This window comes from Scyliorhinus canicula, chromosome 12 (genome assembly GCF_902713615.1).
Source record: "Scyliorhinus canicula chromosome 12, sScyCan1.1, whole genome shotgun sequence".
NCBI classification, from domain to species: Eukaryota; Metazoa; Chordata; class Chondrichthyes; order Carcharhiniformes; family Scyliorhinidae; genus Scyliorhinus; species Scyliorhinus canicula.
In genome coordinates, this window is record NC_052157.1 from 47,740,153 (window position 1) to 47,757,813 (window position 17,661).

Sequence of the window (17,661 nt, forward strand, 5' to 3'; positions counted from 1 at the left end):
AGAGTAAGTGTGAGAGTGAGTGAGTGTGAGAGTATGTGAGAGAGTGAGTGTGTGAGAGAGTGAGAGTGAGTGTGAGAGAGTGAGTGTGAGAGAGAGTGTGAGAGTGAGTGTATGATAAAGTGTGTGTGAGAGTGCATAAGAGAGTGAGTGAGAGTGTGTGTGCAAGTGTGAGTGTGTGAGAGAGTGAATGTGTGAGAGAGTGAGTGTAGGAGAGTGAGTGTATAAGAAAGTGTGTGTGAGACTGTGTGTGAGAGTGAGTGTGTGAGAGAGAGTGTGAGTGTGTGAGAGAGTGAGTGTGTGAGAGAGTGAGTGTGAGAGAGAGTGAGTGTGAGAGTGTGAGTATGTCAGAGAGTGAGTGTGTGAGAGAGTGAGAGTGAGTGTGTGAGAGAGTGAGTGTGAGAGAGTGAGTGTGTGAGAGAGTGAGTGAGAGAGTGAGTGTTTGAGAGAGTGAGTGTGAGAGAGTGAGAGTGAGTGTAAGAGAGTGAGTGTATAAGAAAGTGAGTGTGAGAGTGTGCATAAGAGAGTGTGTGAGAGTGTGTGTGAGAGTGAGTGTGTGAGAGAGTGTGAGTGTGTGAGAGAGTGAGTGTGAGAGAGTAAGTGTGAGAGTGAGTGAGTGTGAGAGTATGTGAGAGAGTGAGTGTGTGAGAGAGTGAGAGTGAGTGTGAGAGAGTGAGTGTGAGAGAGAGTGTGAGAGTGAGTGTATGAGAAAGTGTGTGTGAGAGTGCATAAGAGAGTGAGTGTGTGAGAGTGTGTGCAAGTGTGAGTGTGTGAGAGAGTGAGTGTGAGAGAGTGAGAGTGAGTGTAAGAGAGTGAGTGTATAAGAAAGTGAGTGTGAGAGTGTGCATAAGAGAGTTTGTGAGAGTGTGTGTGAGAGTGAGTGTGTGAGAGAGTGTGAGTGTGTGAGAGAGTGAGTGTGAGAGAGTAAGTGTGAGAGTGAGTGAGTGTGAGAGTATGTGAGAGAGTGAGTGTGTGAGAGAGTGAGAGTGAGTGTGAGAGTGAGTGTGAGAGAGAGTGTGAGAGTGAGTGTATGAGAAAGTGTGTGTGAGAGTGCATAAGAGAGTGAGTGTGTGAGAGTGTGTGCAAGTGTGAGTGTGTGAGAGTGAATGTGTGAGAGAGTGAGTGTTTGAGAGTGAGTGTGAGAGAGTGAGAGAGTGAATGTAAGAGAGTGAGTGTATAAGAATGTGTGTGAGAGAGAGTGCGTAAGAGTGTGTGAGAGAGTGTGCGTGAGAGAGAGTGAGTGTGAGAGTGAGTATGTGAGAGAGTGACTGTATGAGAGAGTGAGTGTATGAGATTGTGTGTGTGTGAGAGAGTGTGTGAGAACGTGTGTGTGGAAGAGAATGGGGCGAGAGTATGTGTGAGAGAGAGTGCATGTGAGAGTGTGTATGAAAGCATGTCAGCGAGAATGTGTGTATGAGAATGTATGGGTGAGAAAGTGATTGTGTGTGAGATAATTTTACATTCTGTGAGAATGTGCCTGAGAGTGAGTGTGTGTGAGAGAATGAGTTTGTGAGAAAGTGAGTGTGTGAGAGTGTGTTAGAATGTGTGAGAGATCATTTTACATTCTGTGAGAGAGTGTGTGAGAGAGTGAGTGTCTTTGAGTGTGGTGTGAGAGGGAGAGTGTGTGTGTGTGAGAGAGAGAGCATGTGTTAGTGTGTGTGTGAGAATGTGTGGGTGTGTGTGAGCTGTGTGAGAGTGTATATGAAAGTATGTAAGCGAGAGTGTATGTGTGAGAGTGTGTGTGACAGTTTGTGAGAGAGTGTCGAGCGATAATTTTACATTCTCTGAGTGTGCGTGAGAGTGAGTGTGTGTGAGAATGAATGTGTGTGAAAATGAGTGTGTGAGAGCGTGAGTGTGTGAGCGAATGAGTATGTGAGAGAGAATGTGTGAGACAGTGTGTGAGTATGTGTGAGAGGGTGTGTGAGAGACAGTATGTGTATGTGTGAGCGAGTGTGTGAGAGAATGTGTGGGAGAGAGTATAGTAATCTTTATAATAATCTTTATTGTCACAAGCAGGCTTACATTAACACTGCAATGAAGTTATTGTGAAAATCCCCTAGTCGCCTCATTCCGGCCACTGTTCGGGTACACAGAGGGAGAATTCAGAATGTCCAAATTACCTAACAGCACGTCTTTTGGGACTTGTGGGAGGAAACCGGAGCACCCGGAGGAAACCCACGCAGACACAGGGAGGAAGTGCAGACTCCACACAGACAGTAACCCAAGCCGGGAATCGAGCTTGGGACCCTGGCGCTGTGAAGCAACTGTGCTAACTACTGAGTTATCGAGCTGCCCTTCCTTAGATCTGAGTGTGTGTGCCTGTGTGAGAGAGAGAGTGTGAGTGAGAGTGAGTGTGGGAGAGTGTGATTAGTATTTTGTCTCTTTAGGGTCTTATCCCACACGAGCAGTAGGTAGGGAATTCACCATCCAGGAAGACCACTCTGCTGACTGGAGGGGGTAATGAGTCCCCTCGTTCTCAGACACTTTGTGTCTGATGGAGGGACCCGGCATCAGGAGATGGGGGCCCACAGAAAACCAACCCTCTACTCTCGCTTTTGACCCCCCCCCCCCCCTTCCAATTCCCTCAGCGGCAACCCACTGCCCCATCCTAGCGACTGCCATTCTGCCCTTACTCACCTCCTCCAGGGACCAGCCAATCTCTGGGTGAGGCCCAAGTGCAATACCGGCAGTGACCACTGCTCCTGGTTCACGTGGATAGATATTGGAAGACGTTGTGGGAGGTTTGAAAGGGGTTTACAAGATTATGACAGGTTCAGATAAGGTAGACAAAGATAAACTGCTGACCTCTGACTGGAGGATTACCAGCTTGCTCGGGGCTTAATCTGAAGGGAGGCCCAATGCTGTCCAGGTAGGTGCTCGAATGGCCTGGGATAGGGTCGCACCACCTGGAGAAAAGTGACACAGGTTTGTCACTGTTTTGCAGATATTGGGCATTACCCCCATCACTTCATCAATGTTAAGTTCTGCCGCATATCTCCTTTTGCAGAAGGTTCACATAAATCCATCGAAACAGGAGCAGGTCCCACGGCCCCTCCAGCCTTTTCAACCAGCGAACGGCGTGATTCCGAGAAACACGTGGCTGGGGGGGGGGGGGGGGGGGGGGGGGGGGGAGCCGGAGAATCCCGCTCTGTGGCCGGGATTATCTGTTGCCTGGCCGTCCCACTAACGCTGCTAGTGAGGCCAGAGAATTTGACCCGTCATTTGCTGATAGCTCGGATTCTCTACTCCTGCCGCTTGTCAATGGGATTTCCCATTGAAGCCATCCCACGGCCCAGGGAAATCAGTGAGAAAAGATGATCCCATCACCGTCGAACGGCCAGCGAATTCTGCCACGTGAGATGAGACCCCCAGAAAAGGACAGCAATCAACCCCCCACACCCCCCCAAATTGCTTGAGTGACCAAAAGTCTATGTCAACTGTAGTGATCTGCATCACTGGATATACACAATGGGTTAATGTAAATACACTACAACAAAGTAACCACTAGAGATGTAAAAATAAGCAGATGAAAGCCAGGAAGTCGCTCTTTACAGGAACGGCAGCTAGTGAGCAGGATACAGACAGACAGCTCTCATGTAACATCTAGTATAAGCTCTGGAGAGAGAACGAACTTGTTCAATAAAGCATTTACTTCAACTGGACGACTACGAGCTTTATTCAGACATAAGAAATAATATATCAACCTTAAATATATTCAACAATGGGAGTTTCCACAACCCTCTGTGGTAAGGAATTCTAATGATTCACAAACCTCGCAGGGAAGAGATTTATTCTCCTTTCAGTCCGAAGTAATCTTGTCTGAGGTTGTCCTAGATGCCCCAGCTGGGGAAACAACCTCTCCAAGTCTACCCTGTCAAGCCCCTTCCAAAGCTTGTACATTTCAATGAGATCACCTCTCACTCTTCAATACTCCAGAGAATATAGATCTAGTTTACTCAGCTTCTTATCATCGGGCACTGGTCTCATCTAAGGACCCATTTTGTGAACCTTAACTCTATTGCTTCCAATGCAAGTATATCCATCCCTAGATATGGAGATAAAAACTGCACACAATACACAAGCGCGGTCTCACCAAAGCCCTGTACATTTGTAGCACGAAAACATTATTATGCCTGTACTCCAATTCCTGTGCAATAAAGATCAGCACGCCATCTACCATCCTAATTTCTTGTTGTACCTGCATGCTAACTCTCTGTGCACACCCAAGACTCTCTGTACAGACACGTTGCCAAGTTTCACGCCTTGTGAAAATGTTGTTTTTATATTTTTTCGACAAAGATGAATGATCCTCACCCTTCCCCACATTATACTCCATCTGTCACCATGTGGTGAACTCAACTAACCAGCCACCTTGTGACCCCCTCACGGTTTATATTCTCACCTAATCCACCTCTGTGAAGGGCCAACAGTCCAACTTGTCCTCACACTTTGCAATCCATCCTTTTTGCTGCCTCAAATCCATTGTCAGCGATCGCCGGGCTGTTGCTGAACACAATGGGATGTTGCACAGAGCTTCAACTGCTACATGTGTACAGTCAATAGTGCACCACACACTAAAATATACTTTGAAAAACCTGATGACAACAGTGGTTAGCGCTGCTGCCTTATAGCGCCAGGGACCCAGGTTCAATTCCAGCCTTGGGTGACTGACTGTGTGGAGTTTGCACGCTCTCCCCGTGTCTGTACGGGTTTCCTCCGGGTGTCCCGGTTTCCTTCCACAGTCCAAAGATGTGCTGGTGAGGTCGATTGGCCGTGCTAAATTGCCCCTCAGTATCCAAACGTTAAGTGGGATTATGGGGATAGGGCAGGGGAGTGGCCTAGGTAGGGTGCACTTTCAGAGGGTCAGTGCAAACTTGATGGGCTGAATGGCCTCCTTCTGCACTGTAAGGATTCTATGATTCTATTCTATGAACAATTACATTTATATCGCACCTTTGCCAGAATAAGATGTCCCATGGCATTCAACAGAAGTGTTAAAATAAAGTTTGACAACAATACAAGGGAAATATTAGGAAAGCCTAGACTAAAAGACTGGATAGACTGAGAGAAACCTTGGGTGGGATTTTCTGACTCCCACTCCCCACCCCCCATATCCCATGACATGTTTTCCAGCGGTGGAGGCAGCTCGACATTGGCCGCCTCTGGGATCTTCCGGTCCAGCCGATGTCTAACAGAGCTTTGTGTGGCTCGCCCGTCCCACCGCTGGCAAACCCTGGGTGGGACCAGAAGACCCCGCCAGTGAGTAGGGCTGGCAGATCCCACCCTATGGTTTTCTCAGTGCAGCACACCACTCTTCCTTTGTGCAGTCTAGTGCACAGGGTGGACGTTTCAGTAGCAGAGGCACAAACTTGAACATTACACTATGCACAGAATATGTGTCCCAGCTGTGGTCAGGCAGTACACCCTTTGGCCAGTGCTCAGATCGCAGCAACAAAACAAACTGTGCCTGTACAAGCTGGGACTGCATGTCTTCACCAATATCTGCCCCATACACCACACTGACACCTATTCATCCGTACAGCTTGCAGGGATCAAGGTTTTCAATTGTTATCGGGGAGTTAAAGGTCAATAGTTACTCCGTTTAGGTCTAGCTGCTGTCAAAGTGAAACTGGTCTGGCAGGGCTAGCTGTATTCTATGGAAGCTGAAAAAAAAGAGCAGTCTCATTTTTAAAACAACACCATGCCAATAGCTTCATGTCATGAGTCAGAGAGTCATTATGGTAGAGAAGTAGGCCATTTGGCTCTGCAGAACAATCCAGTCAGTCCCATTTCTCTGCTCTAAGCACATAACTCTGCAAGTCTATTCCCCTCTATTGCCCATTCAACTTCCTTCTGAAATCATTAGTTGTTGGTTTCTACCACCCTGCTAATAGTGACTTCCTTCTTTCTCTTTACTTCTTACACAAAATTTTAATCTTTGTTCCATGTCCTTGTCCTATCAGCCAATGGGAACAGTTCTTTGTCGACCTTACCCAAACTTGTCGTACTCTTGTCTACCTCGATCAGATCTCCCCCCAACCTCCTTCGCTCCAAGAAGGACAACCCTAGCTTCTCCAAAATCCCCCCATCCCTGGAACCACTCTGGTAAACGTCCTCTGCACCCTTCACATATTCTTCCTAAAGAACTGGATGCAATACTCTAGTTGTGACCTAAGCAGAGCTTTAGGAAGGTTCAGTTTAACTTCCTTGCTTTTTGTATTTAATATCTCTATTAATGAAGGCCAAGATCCCACAAGCTTCACTAGCTAGTCTCTCAATTTGTCCTGCCATCTTCTAATGTCTCTCCACATGAACCTCCAGGTCCCTCCATCCCTGCACATTCTTTAGAATTGCGCCATTAAGCCTATATTGCCTCATTCTATTCCTTCCCACAAAATGTATCAACATATACTTCTCCATAGTAAGTTCCACCTGCCCCTTGTCCATCAGTTCCACTGGCCCATCCATGTCCTGTTGCAGACAACTGGTACAACTGGTATCATTCTGTGAGGAGTTTGTACGTTCTCCCCATGTTTGTGTGGGTTTCCTCTGGGTGCTCCGGTTTTCTCCCACAGACCAAAGATGTGCGAGTTAGGTGGATTGGCCAATCTAAATTTCCTTTTAGTGTCCCGGGATTTGTGCGTGTTAGGTTATGGGGTTACGGGCATTTTTGAAGGGTCGGTGCAAACTCTCTGGGTCGAATGGCCTCCTTCTGCACTGTAGGGATTCTATGATTCTCCCTGTTTGTCATACCTTCAAGTTTGATGGTATCAGCAATATTTGAAATTTTACTCTGTATCCTCGTGAGATTTGATAGAGGTGGACAAGATTAAGACAGGTTTAGATAAGGTAGTCATAGAAAAACTGTTCCCATTGGCAGACTAGAAACAAAGAGTCAGAACTAACGGGTCTTTTTCAAATTGGCAGGTAGTGACGAGTGGGGTACCGCAGGTGCTAGAACCTCAGCTATTCCCAATATATATTAATGATTTAGATGAGGGAACAAAATGTAATATCGCCAAATTTGCAGATGACACCAAGTTGGGTGGGAGGGTAAGCTGCGAGGAGGATGCAGAGATCCTTCAGTGTGATTTGGACAAGTTAAGTGAGTGGGCAAATGACTGGCAGATGAAGTATAATTTGGAGAAATGCGAGGTTATCCACTTTGTTAGCAAAAATGAGAAGGCAGACTATTATCTGAATGGCCATAAATTAGGTGAGGGGAATGTGCAATGAGACCTGGGTGTCACTGAAGGTAAGGATGCAGGTACAGCAGGGAGTAAAGAAGGCAAATGGTATGCTGACCTTCATTGCAAGAAGATTCTAGTACAGGAGCAGGGAATTATACAGGAGCTGCAATTATACAGGGCCTTGGTGAGGCCATGCCTGGAATATTGTGAGCAGTTTTGGTCTCCTTATCTGAGGAAGGATGTTCTTGCTCTAGAGGCAGTGGAGTGAAGTTTTACCAGACTGATTCCTGTTCTGGGTGAGCTATGACTGAAATAATGGGAAAGATTGAATCAGTTAGGATTGTAGTCACTGGAGTTCAGAAGAATGAGGGGCTATCTCATAGAAACCTATAAAATTCTAACAGGACTGGACAGAGTAGATGCAGGAAGGAATTCCTGGTCGTGGGTGTGTCCAGAACCAGGGGGCACAGTCTGAGGCTACGGGGTGGACCATTTAGGACAGAGATGAGGAGAAATTTCTTCACCCAGAGATTGGCAGTAGTTGAAACCAAAACATTGTATGTTTTCAAGAAGTAGTTAGATAGAGCACTTAGGGTGAAGGGGATCAACGGATATGGGAGGAAAGCGGGGGCTATTGTGTTGGATGATCAGCTATAATCATAATGAATAGTGGAGAAGGCTTGAAGGGCCAAATGGCTTCCTCCAGCTCCTATTTTCTATGGATCCAAGTCATTTACAAAAAAGAACAGTGGCCCTACCACTGAACCTCAGGGAACACCACTATGTACCCTTCACCCAGTCTGAAAGATACTCGCTGTTTGCTGTCCCCATTTTGTTCAATATTTTATCCAAGCTGACACTGGCCATCCTATTTAATGAGCCTCAATTTTGTTAACCATCCTTTTATGCGATACTTTATAAAACACTTACCCATGTAAACCATAATCCCTTCATCAACCTTTTCTGTTCATCAAAAATCTCAATCGATTAATTAAGTATGATCTGCCTATTACAAATTAGTGCTGGCTCTTCTTAATAACTCAAAATCTCCTTAATCAACTCAAACACTCCTTAATTAACGCAAACTCTCCTTGATTAACTCAAACCTCACCAAGTTCCAGTTGATTTTTTTCCCCCTGATTATTACTTCTAAAACCTTACCCACCATTGGTGTTAAAATAACCAGTCCATACATCCCACAAATGTCTCATTAGACCCTTTCTTGAACAAGGGTGTCATATATGCCACTTTCCAATTGCTTAACACATCACCATTTCTAGGGAAGATTATGGAAAGCTACCTCCATCCCCCTTCCTTTAGCAATGTGTGGTACAAGCCATCTGGATCAGCCGATGTATCTACTCCAAGCCTAGTCAGACATTCCTCTCAATTTTCATCCCATCCATCATTAATACCATCTCCCCTTCTATCGATATTGTTAGAGCATCATTAGTAAACATCAACATAAAGTGATCATTAAATATTCTAGTCTTGCAGTGCGCCCCTGACCACATAATACCTTCTTTATCCCTAAGAGGCCCCACTCTGCCACTTAATACCTGCTCACCACTCTCCAGGGTCACTTGCCTTTGACCTCATTGTAGCGTTATCTCCAAAATGAACAAAGTAGCTGAGTTCAGGAGGTGAGGTGAGAGTGACTGTCTTTAGTGACTACAGACGAGTCTGAGGCGAGTGGAGAGCAATAATATGTACAATACTCTTCAGATCTCAGCCGGGTCTGAGGTGTCAGTTCCAGGTCTAGCTGACTTTTATATCAAATTCCAGTACATTGTCCATGGGGTCCTCGGCCCTCAGCGGGGGAGCTCGTACTCTACAAGACTCACAGGGAGACTAATTGCTCTAACCCCATAGGTCTCGATCGGGTTATAACATTGGCCTTGCTATCAAGGCAGCTTTTTACCGAGTGTGGCATCAAGGAGCCCTAGCAATCTGAAATCAATGGGAATCAAGGGGAATATTCTCCACCACTTGGAGTCATACCTGGAAAATGGTTGTGGTTGTTGGATGTCGATCATCTCAGTTACACAACATCACTGCAGGAGATCCTCAGGCTTATGTCCTAGGCCCAACTATCTTCAGATGCTTCATCAATGACCTTCCATCCATTTTAAGATCAGAAGTGAGAATTTTCACTGATGACACAATGTTCAGTACCATTGGCAGCTCCTCAGATACTGAAGCAGCCCATGTCATTTTGCAATCTTCAGGCATGGTCCCATAAATGGCAAGTACCATTTGCCCCACTCAAATGCAAGGTAATGAACATCTCCAACAAGAGAGCGGCACAATGACACAATGGTTAACACTGCTGGCTCACAGCGCCAGGGACCTGGGTTCAATTCCGGCCTGTGACTGTGTGGAGTTTGCACTTTCTCCCCGTGTCTGCGTGATTTCCTCCAGGTGCTCCGGTTTCCTCCCACAGCCCAAAGATGTGCAAGTTAGGTGAATTGACCACGCTAAATTGCCCCTTAGTGTCCAAAGGTGTGCAGGTTATATGGGGTTGCAGGAGTGGGGCAGAGGTGGGGGCCTGGTTGGCGTTCTCTTTCAGAGGGTCAGTGTGGACTGGATGGGTTGAATGGTCTCCCTGTAGGGATCCTATGGTTCTAACCATCACCCCTTGACATTCAATGATAATGCCATTGGTGAATCCCCACTGTCAACATCCTGGAGGTTACTATTAACCAGAAACAGAACTGTACTAGCCATATAAATACTGCAACTACAAGAGCAGGTCAGAGGCTGGGAATTCAGCTGTGAGCAACGTACCTCCCCTTACTCCCCAAAGCCTGTCTACCATCTACAAAGCACAAGTCAATGGTGTGATGGAATTCTCTCCACTTGCCTGGATGAGTGTAGCTCCAACAGCACTCAAGAAGCTCACATTCAGGATAATGCAGTTACCTGATTAGCATTGTATTCACTATCTTAAACATTCCCTCTATCCAACACCAATGCACAGCGGCAGCCATGTGTACCATCTACAAGGTGCACTCCAGCAACTCACCAAGGTTTCTTTGACAGCGTCTTCCAAACCCACAACCTCTGCAATATCCTCTGTGACCTGGAAGGACAAGGACAGCGGACACATAGGAACACCACCACCTGGAAGTTCCCCTCTAAGCCACAAAGTATCCTAATGTGGAAATATATTGTCTTTCCTTCACTGTTACTGGGTCAAAAATCAGGAACTCCCTTCCTAACAGCAATGCGAACGCACCTACACCAGATGAACTTAATCTCTCCACGAAAATAGCTCCACGCCTTCTCAAAGTCAATTAGGGATGGGTAACAAATGCTGGTCTTGCCAGTGACACCTACATCACATGAAAGAATTTTTAAAAATGACATGCCAAGGGTGTCATGATATGCAGGCACACACATAATGATATATAGACAAGCAGCTAATGGACACAGAGAACAGGACATGACCAATAAGCAGGCAGGACACTCAGGGGTGGGATCTGACTATAAAAGACACGAGGCACTCACACTCCGCCTCTTTCCACTGATGAACATCTAGAGGGTCAGTCAAGAGTGTTGTTACAATCTCACACCTCCACCACGTGGCTAAGAGCTAGTCTGGTTCAGTCAGACAGAGTAACCACACCTTAAGTTAGCAGAGAGTCGAACTCACATAGAACTGTGCTAACTGTGCTATTAGTTCAATAAACCTGATTGAACTAACTTCAAGGTCTGGAGTATCTTTTTGATCTAAGCTGCAACCTGTTGCAGCCAGTGTTAGACCAGTGTACCTAACACGACAAAGGGTGTCTGGCGTGGATGTTGGGGGAGTGCGGGGGGGGGGGGGGGGGGGTTCCCCTGCCCCCCCCCCCCCCCCCCATAGTGCGTTGGGGCATGGGGAGGTCGGGGGTCGCATCGGGGGCTCGAGTTTAGGGCACCATTTAAAAATGGAGTCCCGATCTCTTGCGACATTGAGGGGTTCTGGCAAGCAGTACAGAAAACGGGGCAATGTGCGACCTCGGCTGTGCATTCCCCACTGAGGTCCCCTATCTCCCCATCTAACCTGAGTTCCATTCAATAGCATTGTGTTTCTCAGCGCTGCGAGATCCGGCAAACACGTGGCTAAAGGCTCTCGCTATGGGACTTTGTTCCCATTTAGTTATGATGTGGAGATGCCGGCGTTGGACTGGGGTGAGCACAGTAAGAAGTGAGTCTCAGGTGAATCTGAGGAAGGGGCAGTGCTCCGAAAGCCTGTGTTTGAAACAAACCTGTTGGACTTTAACCTGGTGTTGTAAGACTTCTTACTGTGCCCATTTAGTTAAGTCACACCCTTTGACTGCCAATCAGATTTGATGTTCTCTCTTTGCCAGTTTCATTTTCCTCTTCAATTTCCATCTCAGTTTATTATATTTGGCCTGACTCTTGAAAGATTCACCTGACATGCATCATATACACCTTTTAAGTCATCATTTTTAAAATCTCTCTTGAAATGAAATGAAAATGAAAATCGCTTATTGTCACAAGTAGGCTTCAAATGAAGTTACTGTGAAAAGCCCCTAGTCGCCACATTCCGGCACCTGTTTGGTCAGAAGAGTCCTGGTATTGGTTCCCCTGGCTTTCCATCTTGTTGGAATGTACATAACCTGTACTTGAAACACCTCTTTATCTAATGGACAGTACACATGGTTTCCTTGGAGACCATGGAGCTGAAGATTCCTCCTGCAGCCTCTAAATGATCACTAAACGAATGCAGCGTAAAACCCGAGGCCCTGAAAGGTCTGCTGCCACTCAATGTCTGTTTTTCATTCTAATTCCATTTACTGGCCTTGCCTCCATATTGTCCAGCTACACGTTCACAGCTCAAAGTTAAATTCATTCATTGAGTTAGCCTCTACTGCCTTTTGTGAGGGGGTTCCAGACTTCCACCACCCTTTATGTGAAGAAGTATATCCTGACTTATTTCCCCAATGTCCTGCCTCTGATCCTAAAGTAATGTTCCCCTGTCCCAGACTCTCCCAGAAATTGTAAAAACCTCAATCAAATCACCCATTACTCTTTTCGATTCTGTGGAATGTAAGCCTAATTTATGTAAGGTCGCCTCATATTTTAACCCTTGGAGCCCTTGCAGGTTGCTGTTGAGCTAATGTTGCAATTTGTCCAACACTAATATATCCTTTCCCAGTTGTAGTGTCAGGACTTTACACAATATCTCAGATGTGGTTTAATCAGGACTTTGAATACTTGTAGCAAGGATTTCTCACCATTATATTCTAGCCTTTTAGTTATAAAGGCTAACATTTCATTTGCCTTTTTTGATTATATTTTGTTCCTATCTTTAATAAGCTGTGCACATGGACTGAAAATCTCTGTGGACCTAAACTATCCCTGTCTGTTCACTATTTGAAAAAAATATTCAGATCATCATTCTTTGGAGAAAACTGGATGACCTCAAATATTGAGGTCAACCTGCCTCAGTTTTGCCGACTCACATAATCTATCAATGTCTCTTTGTAGTTTCATGCTCCCATCTCATTTCTTACTATTCCACCAATCATTTGTCATCAGCAAACCTGGATGCATGGGGGTCTCTATTGTGTTATTTAAGTTATTAATAAACGCAGTGAACAGCTGAGGTCCTGGACGAGATTTTTTTGCATCATTGCTAGTCATTTACTTCCAAGACAAGTATACACCCATTAACAGAGTCATCGTTGACCTGAACATTTAACTTTGTTTCTCTCCATAGAAGCTACTCAAGTGTTTCCAGCATTTTCTATTTTTGGTACATACCCATTGACCCTACTCTCTGTCTTCTACCGATTAACCCATCTCCTAACCAGGTCAATAGCTTGCTTTCAGTTCCATTGGATTTCATTTTGACTACAGTCCCCAATTACATGGAACCGTGCAGCAAGGTAACACAATGGTTAGCACAGTTGCTTCACAGCTCCAGAGTCCCAGGTTCCCGGCTTGAGTCCCTGTCTGTGTGGAGTCTGCGGTTCTCCCCGCGTCTGCCTGGGTTTCCTCCGGGTTCTCAGGTTTCCTTCCACAGTCCAAGGATGTGTAGGTTAGGTGGATTGGCCATGCTAAATTGCCCTTAGTGTCCACAAAGGTTGGGTGGGGTTGCTGGGTTATGGGGATAGGGTGGAGGCATGGGTTTAAGTAGGGTGCTCTTTCCAGGGGCTGGTGCAGACTCGATGGTCTGAATGGCCTCCTTCTGCACTGCAAATTCTATGATTCTATGAATGTCTTGTTCAAATCCATATAAGTAGCATCTGCAGACATTCCGTTCTCTCTCTTCTGTTAATTACTTCCTCAAATAATCAAATTAGGCTCAATTGACATGACCTGAACTTTAAAAACCCTGACTGGCTGTCTCCAGCTTACATTTCCCTAATGCACAGTCACCCACTCCTGCATTGTAGATCCTAATAACTTGCCCGCAACCTGTTGAACGAACAGGTCTATAATTTCCTGCTTTCTCTCCATCATATTTCTTAAAAATGGGACGGCACGGTTACACAGTGGTTAGCACTGCCGCCACACAGCATCAGGGACCCGGGCTCAATTCCGGCCTTGGGTGACTGTCTGTGTGAACTTTGCACCTTCTCCCCATGTCTGCGTGGGTTTTCTTCGGGTGCTCTGGTTTCCTCCCACAGTCCAACGATGTGCAAGTTAGGTAGAATGGCCATGCTAAATTGCCCCTTAGTGTGCAAAGATTAGGTGGGATTACTGGGATAGGGCGGGGGGAGTGGGGCTGGATGGGGTACTCTTTTGGAGGGTCAGTGCAGACTCAATGGGCTGAATAGCCTCCTTCAGCACTGAAAGAATTCTATGATTTTTAATTTTCCAAATTAAATAAAGAATTCCTTCGAGCGCTCAGGAAGATAATGATTAAAGCATCTGCAATTTCCCTACTTACTTCCTTTAAAACCTTGGGGTGAAAACCTTGGGTCCTGGAAATCGTGCGGTATGTAGTGCCATTATTTTTTTCTGGGAGCTTTATTGCTTACTTTAATCTTTGTGAGTTCCAGTCCTTGCTTCTTTATTAGCTCCCGGGGATGGCAGGTATATTATCCTCCTCCCCTGCTGTGAAGTTTGACTTAAATCTGCATTTCCTTATATTCTTGTGCAATACTACCCACATCTGTTTTTAAAATAATTTGGACTTGAAACGTTACCCCTGCTTCTCTCTCCACAGATGTTGCCAGACATGCTGAGGTTTTCTGTTTTTATTTCAGATATACATCATCCGCGCTATTTTGCCTTCATCTGTTTTTAAAGAGACCATATCAGCCTTGACAACCATTGTCTTCCTTTGTTTTTCTTTATACTTCTCCCAGTTCCCTGGATCTACACTATTCTTCACACTTTTGTATGCTCTATCCTTTCATTTTGTTATCTCGTATCTCTTTTTCGACCATGGTTCTACAGGTTAGGTAATCTATCTTTCCTTCTCATCGGGTAGGCACATCGTTCCATTTTGAGGGTATGTCTTGCTTACCTTTAGAACCTTTTCCGTGTGATAACTGAATTTTACCATCACAGCATCGCAAACCTGGTAGAACTAAGAGAAACGCTGCAAAAAGCAACAGGTGACTCGTGAACGCTTTAGTTGTTCCAGGGCCACTGCACGCTTTCTTCCGTTTCTCTACGAGGTGATTCTCAGGTGCAAGATGCCTCGGCGTCACCAGGGGTGCAGGTGAGTTATTTGGAAGAGGTAAATGCTTCCGTAAAGAAGACAATGAGTGAAAGGCCCCAGGCAATTGAGATTGTGAAACGTTCTCAGCTGAACAGTTAGTGTCTTTGACAGTAGATTGGGCTTTGAGGTTCTTGTCAGTCTGCATTTCCAACCTGTAACTGAGACCAGAACAACGGGGTTAATGTTTACAAACTGAAGACAATACAATATATAGGTGACTAAAGCAGTGACTATTGGTGACCGACATGGTACCAGAGCCACTAGGGGTGTGCTGATGACTAGGATGAGGATTCCCTATTGGGATATGGCCAGCAGGGTGGTCCACAGCAACTTTCCATGACTAATATCTTCCGGTTCTGACCAAGAGTCGCCAACATGCCGGCGTTGGACTGGGGTGAGCACCTGAGGAAGGAGATGTGCTCCGAAAGCTAGTGTTTGAAACAAACCTGTTGGACTTTAACCTGGTGTTGTAAGACTTCTTACTGGAATTCTATAGTCACTGGGGTAGGGCGGCACAATGGTTAGCACTGCCGCCTGACAGCGCCAGGGACCCGGGTTCAATTCCAGCCTTGGGCAACTGTGTGGAGTTTGCACATTCCCCCTGTGTCTGCGTGGGTTTCTTCTGGGTTGTTAGGTTGCCTGCCATGTGCAGTTTAGATGGATTAGCCATGCTAAATTGCCCCTTAGTGTCCGAGGATGTACAGTTTAGGTTGATCAGCCATGATCAATGCGCGGGATTACGTGGATAGGGCAGGGGAGAGGCCCTTGGTTGGGTGCTCTTTCAGAGGGTCAGTGCAGACTCGTTGGGCCAAATGGCCTCATTCTGTACTGTAGGGATACTATGGATTCTATGGGGATGGGGGGGGGGGGCTTTAATATCACCAGAGATTCCCTGACACAGGGGCAAGTGTCAAGCTGTGGGCACGTCAATGTCTTCATGTTATAATACCCCTACCCTACCATAACTGCAATCTTTACCTTGTCCATTAAGTACATTAATCATTGCTGTATTGGAGATTTCCGCACTCCTTCATTAAATAAGCCAGCTCAGGAAACCACAAGACCGATTACATCAGGAGCTTTCCTCAAAATTTAAACAAACAAAAAAAATCAGACCAGTTAATAGTGTGGCTCTCGGTCTGAGAAGGAATAACATTGTGTCTGAAATGAAACACAACAGCCCCAATAAACACCTTGGAGAATTTTAAACAGCAAAAAAAAAAGCCAGACATTAAATTGTGGGACTGCTTCCTTGTCTAAAGTCTGAAATTCAACCTGATTTTCCATAAAGGATGTGGGAGGTTGGAGGTGAGGGGACACAGGCCAAACCTAGTTACATCTTTTATATATACACACACACAGTCTTATCCCCTTAATGTCTACACTCAGTGCAGTGAGTGAATCTGCAAAGACATTCCAACCTGAGAAACTCCCACTTCCAGCATTTCACAATTGTCACTTCTTATTAAGAAGGGCTTTTATTTACACGATGCTTCCAGGAGTGTAATTAATAGGATTAAAAGTAGAGACAGCCCATCAGTTGCAAAAGCTCTTACAGCTCTCTCACTTACCTTGATCACTGAAGATCGCTGTCAGAAGTCACTGCCGAGGATTTGGTGTGTGGGGGGGGGGGGGGGGGGGGGGGCTTTATTTTAAATACCCCAACTTGAGGATAAAGTATTGACCTGCCCCAGTCTGCTGCAAGCACACCCCGCCACAAGCTGCAGAAAAAAATGACTCTGTAACATTCTAAAGAACCATCTCCAAACCCAGCCAGCCCTGTAAACGATCTCGACAAACTAGTCATCAGCGGAAATAAAGCTCTGTTTGTTCCCTTTTAGCAGTTTTTATATTTAAAAAAATGTTTTGATGGGGGTCCCCCCCCCCTCCACACGCCCACCCACAAGGAAGGCTGCGCCTCTGGGATTTATCTGGAAGATTATATTCCCACAGTTTCTATCATGCACAGAGCGACTAGCACCAGCCTTTCTGGTGCAAGGGTGGGGGCGCTGATCTGTCACCGGGTAACAGTTGAGATGAGGTTATTCCGAGTGGAAATGGGAAGGGTTTCACATCGCTGAAGTCATCATTCAGACACAAGCAGCGACCAGGGCTGGAAGATCCCTCTCACAACAGGCAAACCCCCAGGCTAAATCCCCAGAGAACCCCCCAACGACTCAATTGCTGTCAAACACTGATTATTTCCTCGGTGTTTTCCATCGAATTGAATGATTGAAAAGCCTGCATTGGACTTATTGCGGGCGAGGGAAATCTGTAGCATTCCATGCTGTTTGTCAATGTAAGGGATTGAGCAGAGTTCAGGGCGCTGACAGCAGCAGGGAGTGAGTTTGTGAGTGCTGTCTGTGTGTGTGTGTCTCTCTCTCTCTCTGGAGGTCAGAGGGAGCTCCACCTCTCTGTCCATTTACCAACTTTCTCCTGTCCCTGGATCCACGTGGCAGATTCCCGGAGCACTCACCTGGAAGCAAAATAGTCATGGAGCCTGAACCGCATCCACCAGCACATTCCAGCCCTCAGCAGCCTGGACTCGCTGCCCTTTGATGCGGCAGCTCCCGCTGCCCCACGCTAGGCTCCACACTCACTTCTTACATGTGCGCATTTTTTGCTTTAAATGACAGGGGATGGATGGGGTGAGGTTGGGGGGGGGGGGGGGGGGGGGCGGAGGGGGAAACCCCGTTCCCGCTGCCTACCTTTGGCCACAGCTCTCATTTTGATGCATTGAATCATAGAACTTACAGTGCATAAGGAGGCCATCCGGCCCATCGAGTCTGC

At 46.2% G+C, this 17,661-nt stretch overlaps 1 protein-coding gene across 1 annotated transcript in view; it reads right to left on the bottom strand.

Moving 5' to 3' along the window:
* LOC119974218 (cell surface hyaluronidase-like) overlaps positions 1 to 17,385 on the bottom strand; it is a 180,963-nt gene extending 163,578 nt beyond the window's left edge. Inside the window, exons 1-2 of the mRNA XM_038812969.1 lie at positions 17,348 to 17,385; positions 14,674 to 15,029 (exon numbers count right to left, since the gene is read on the bottom strand). Of these exons, the coding sequence (XP_038668897.1) occupies positions 14,674 to 15,029; positions 17,348 to 17,382 (391 nt within the window). The 5' untranslated portion in view covers positions 17,383 to 17,385. The remainder of the gene's footprint in view (positions 1 to 14,673; positions 15,030 to 17,347) is intronic.
* Between the last annotated feature and the right edge of the window lie 276 nt (positions 17,386 to 17,661).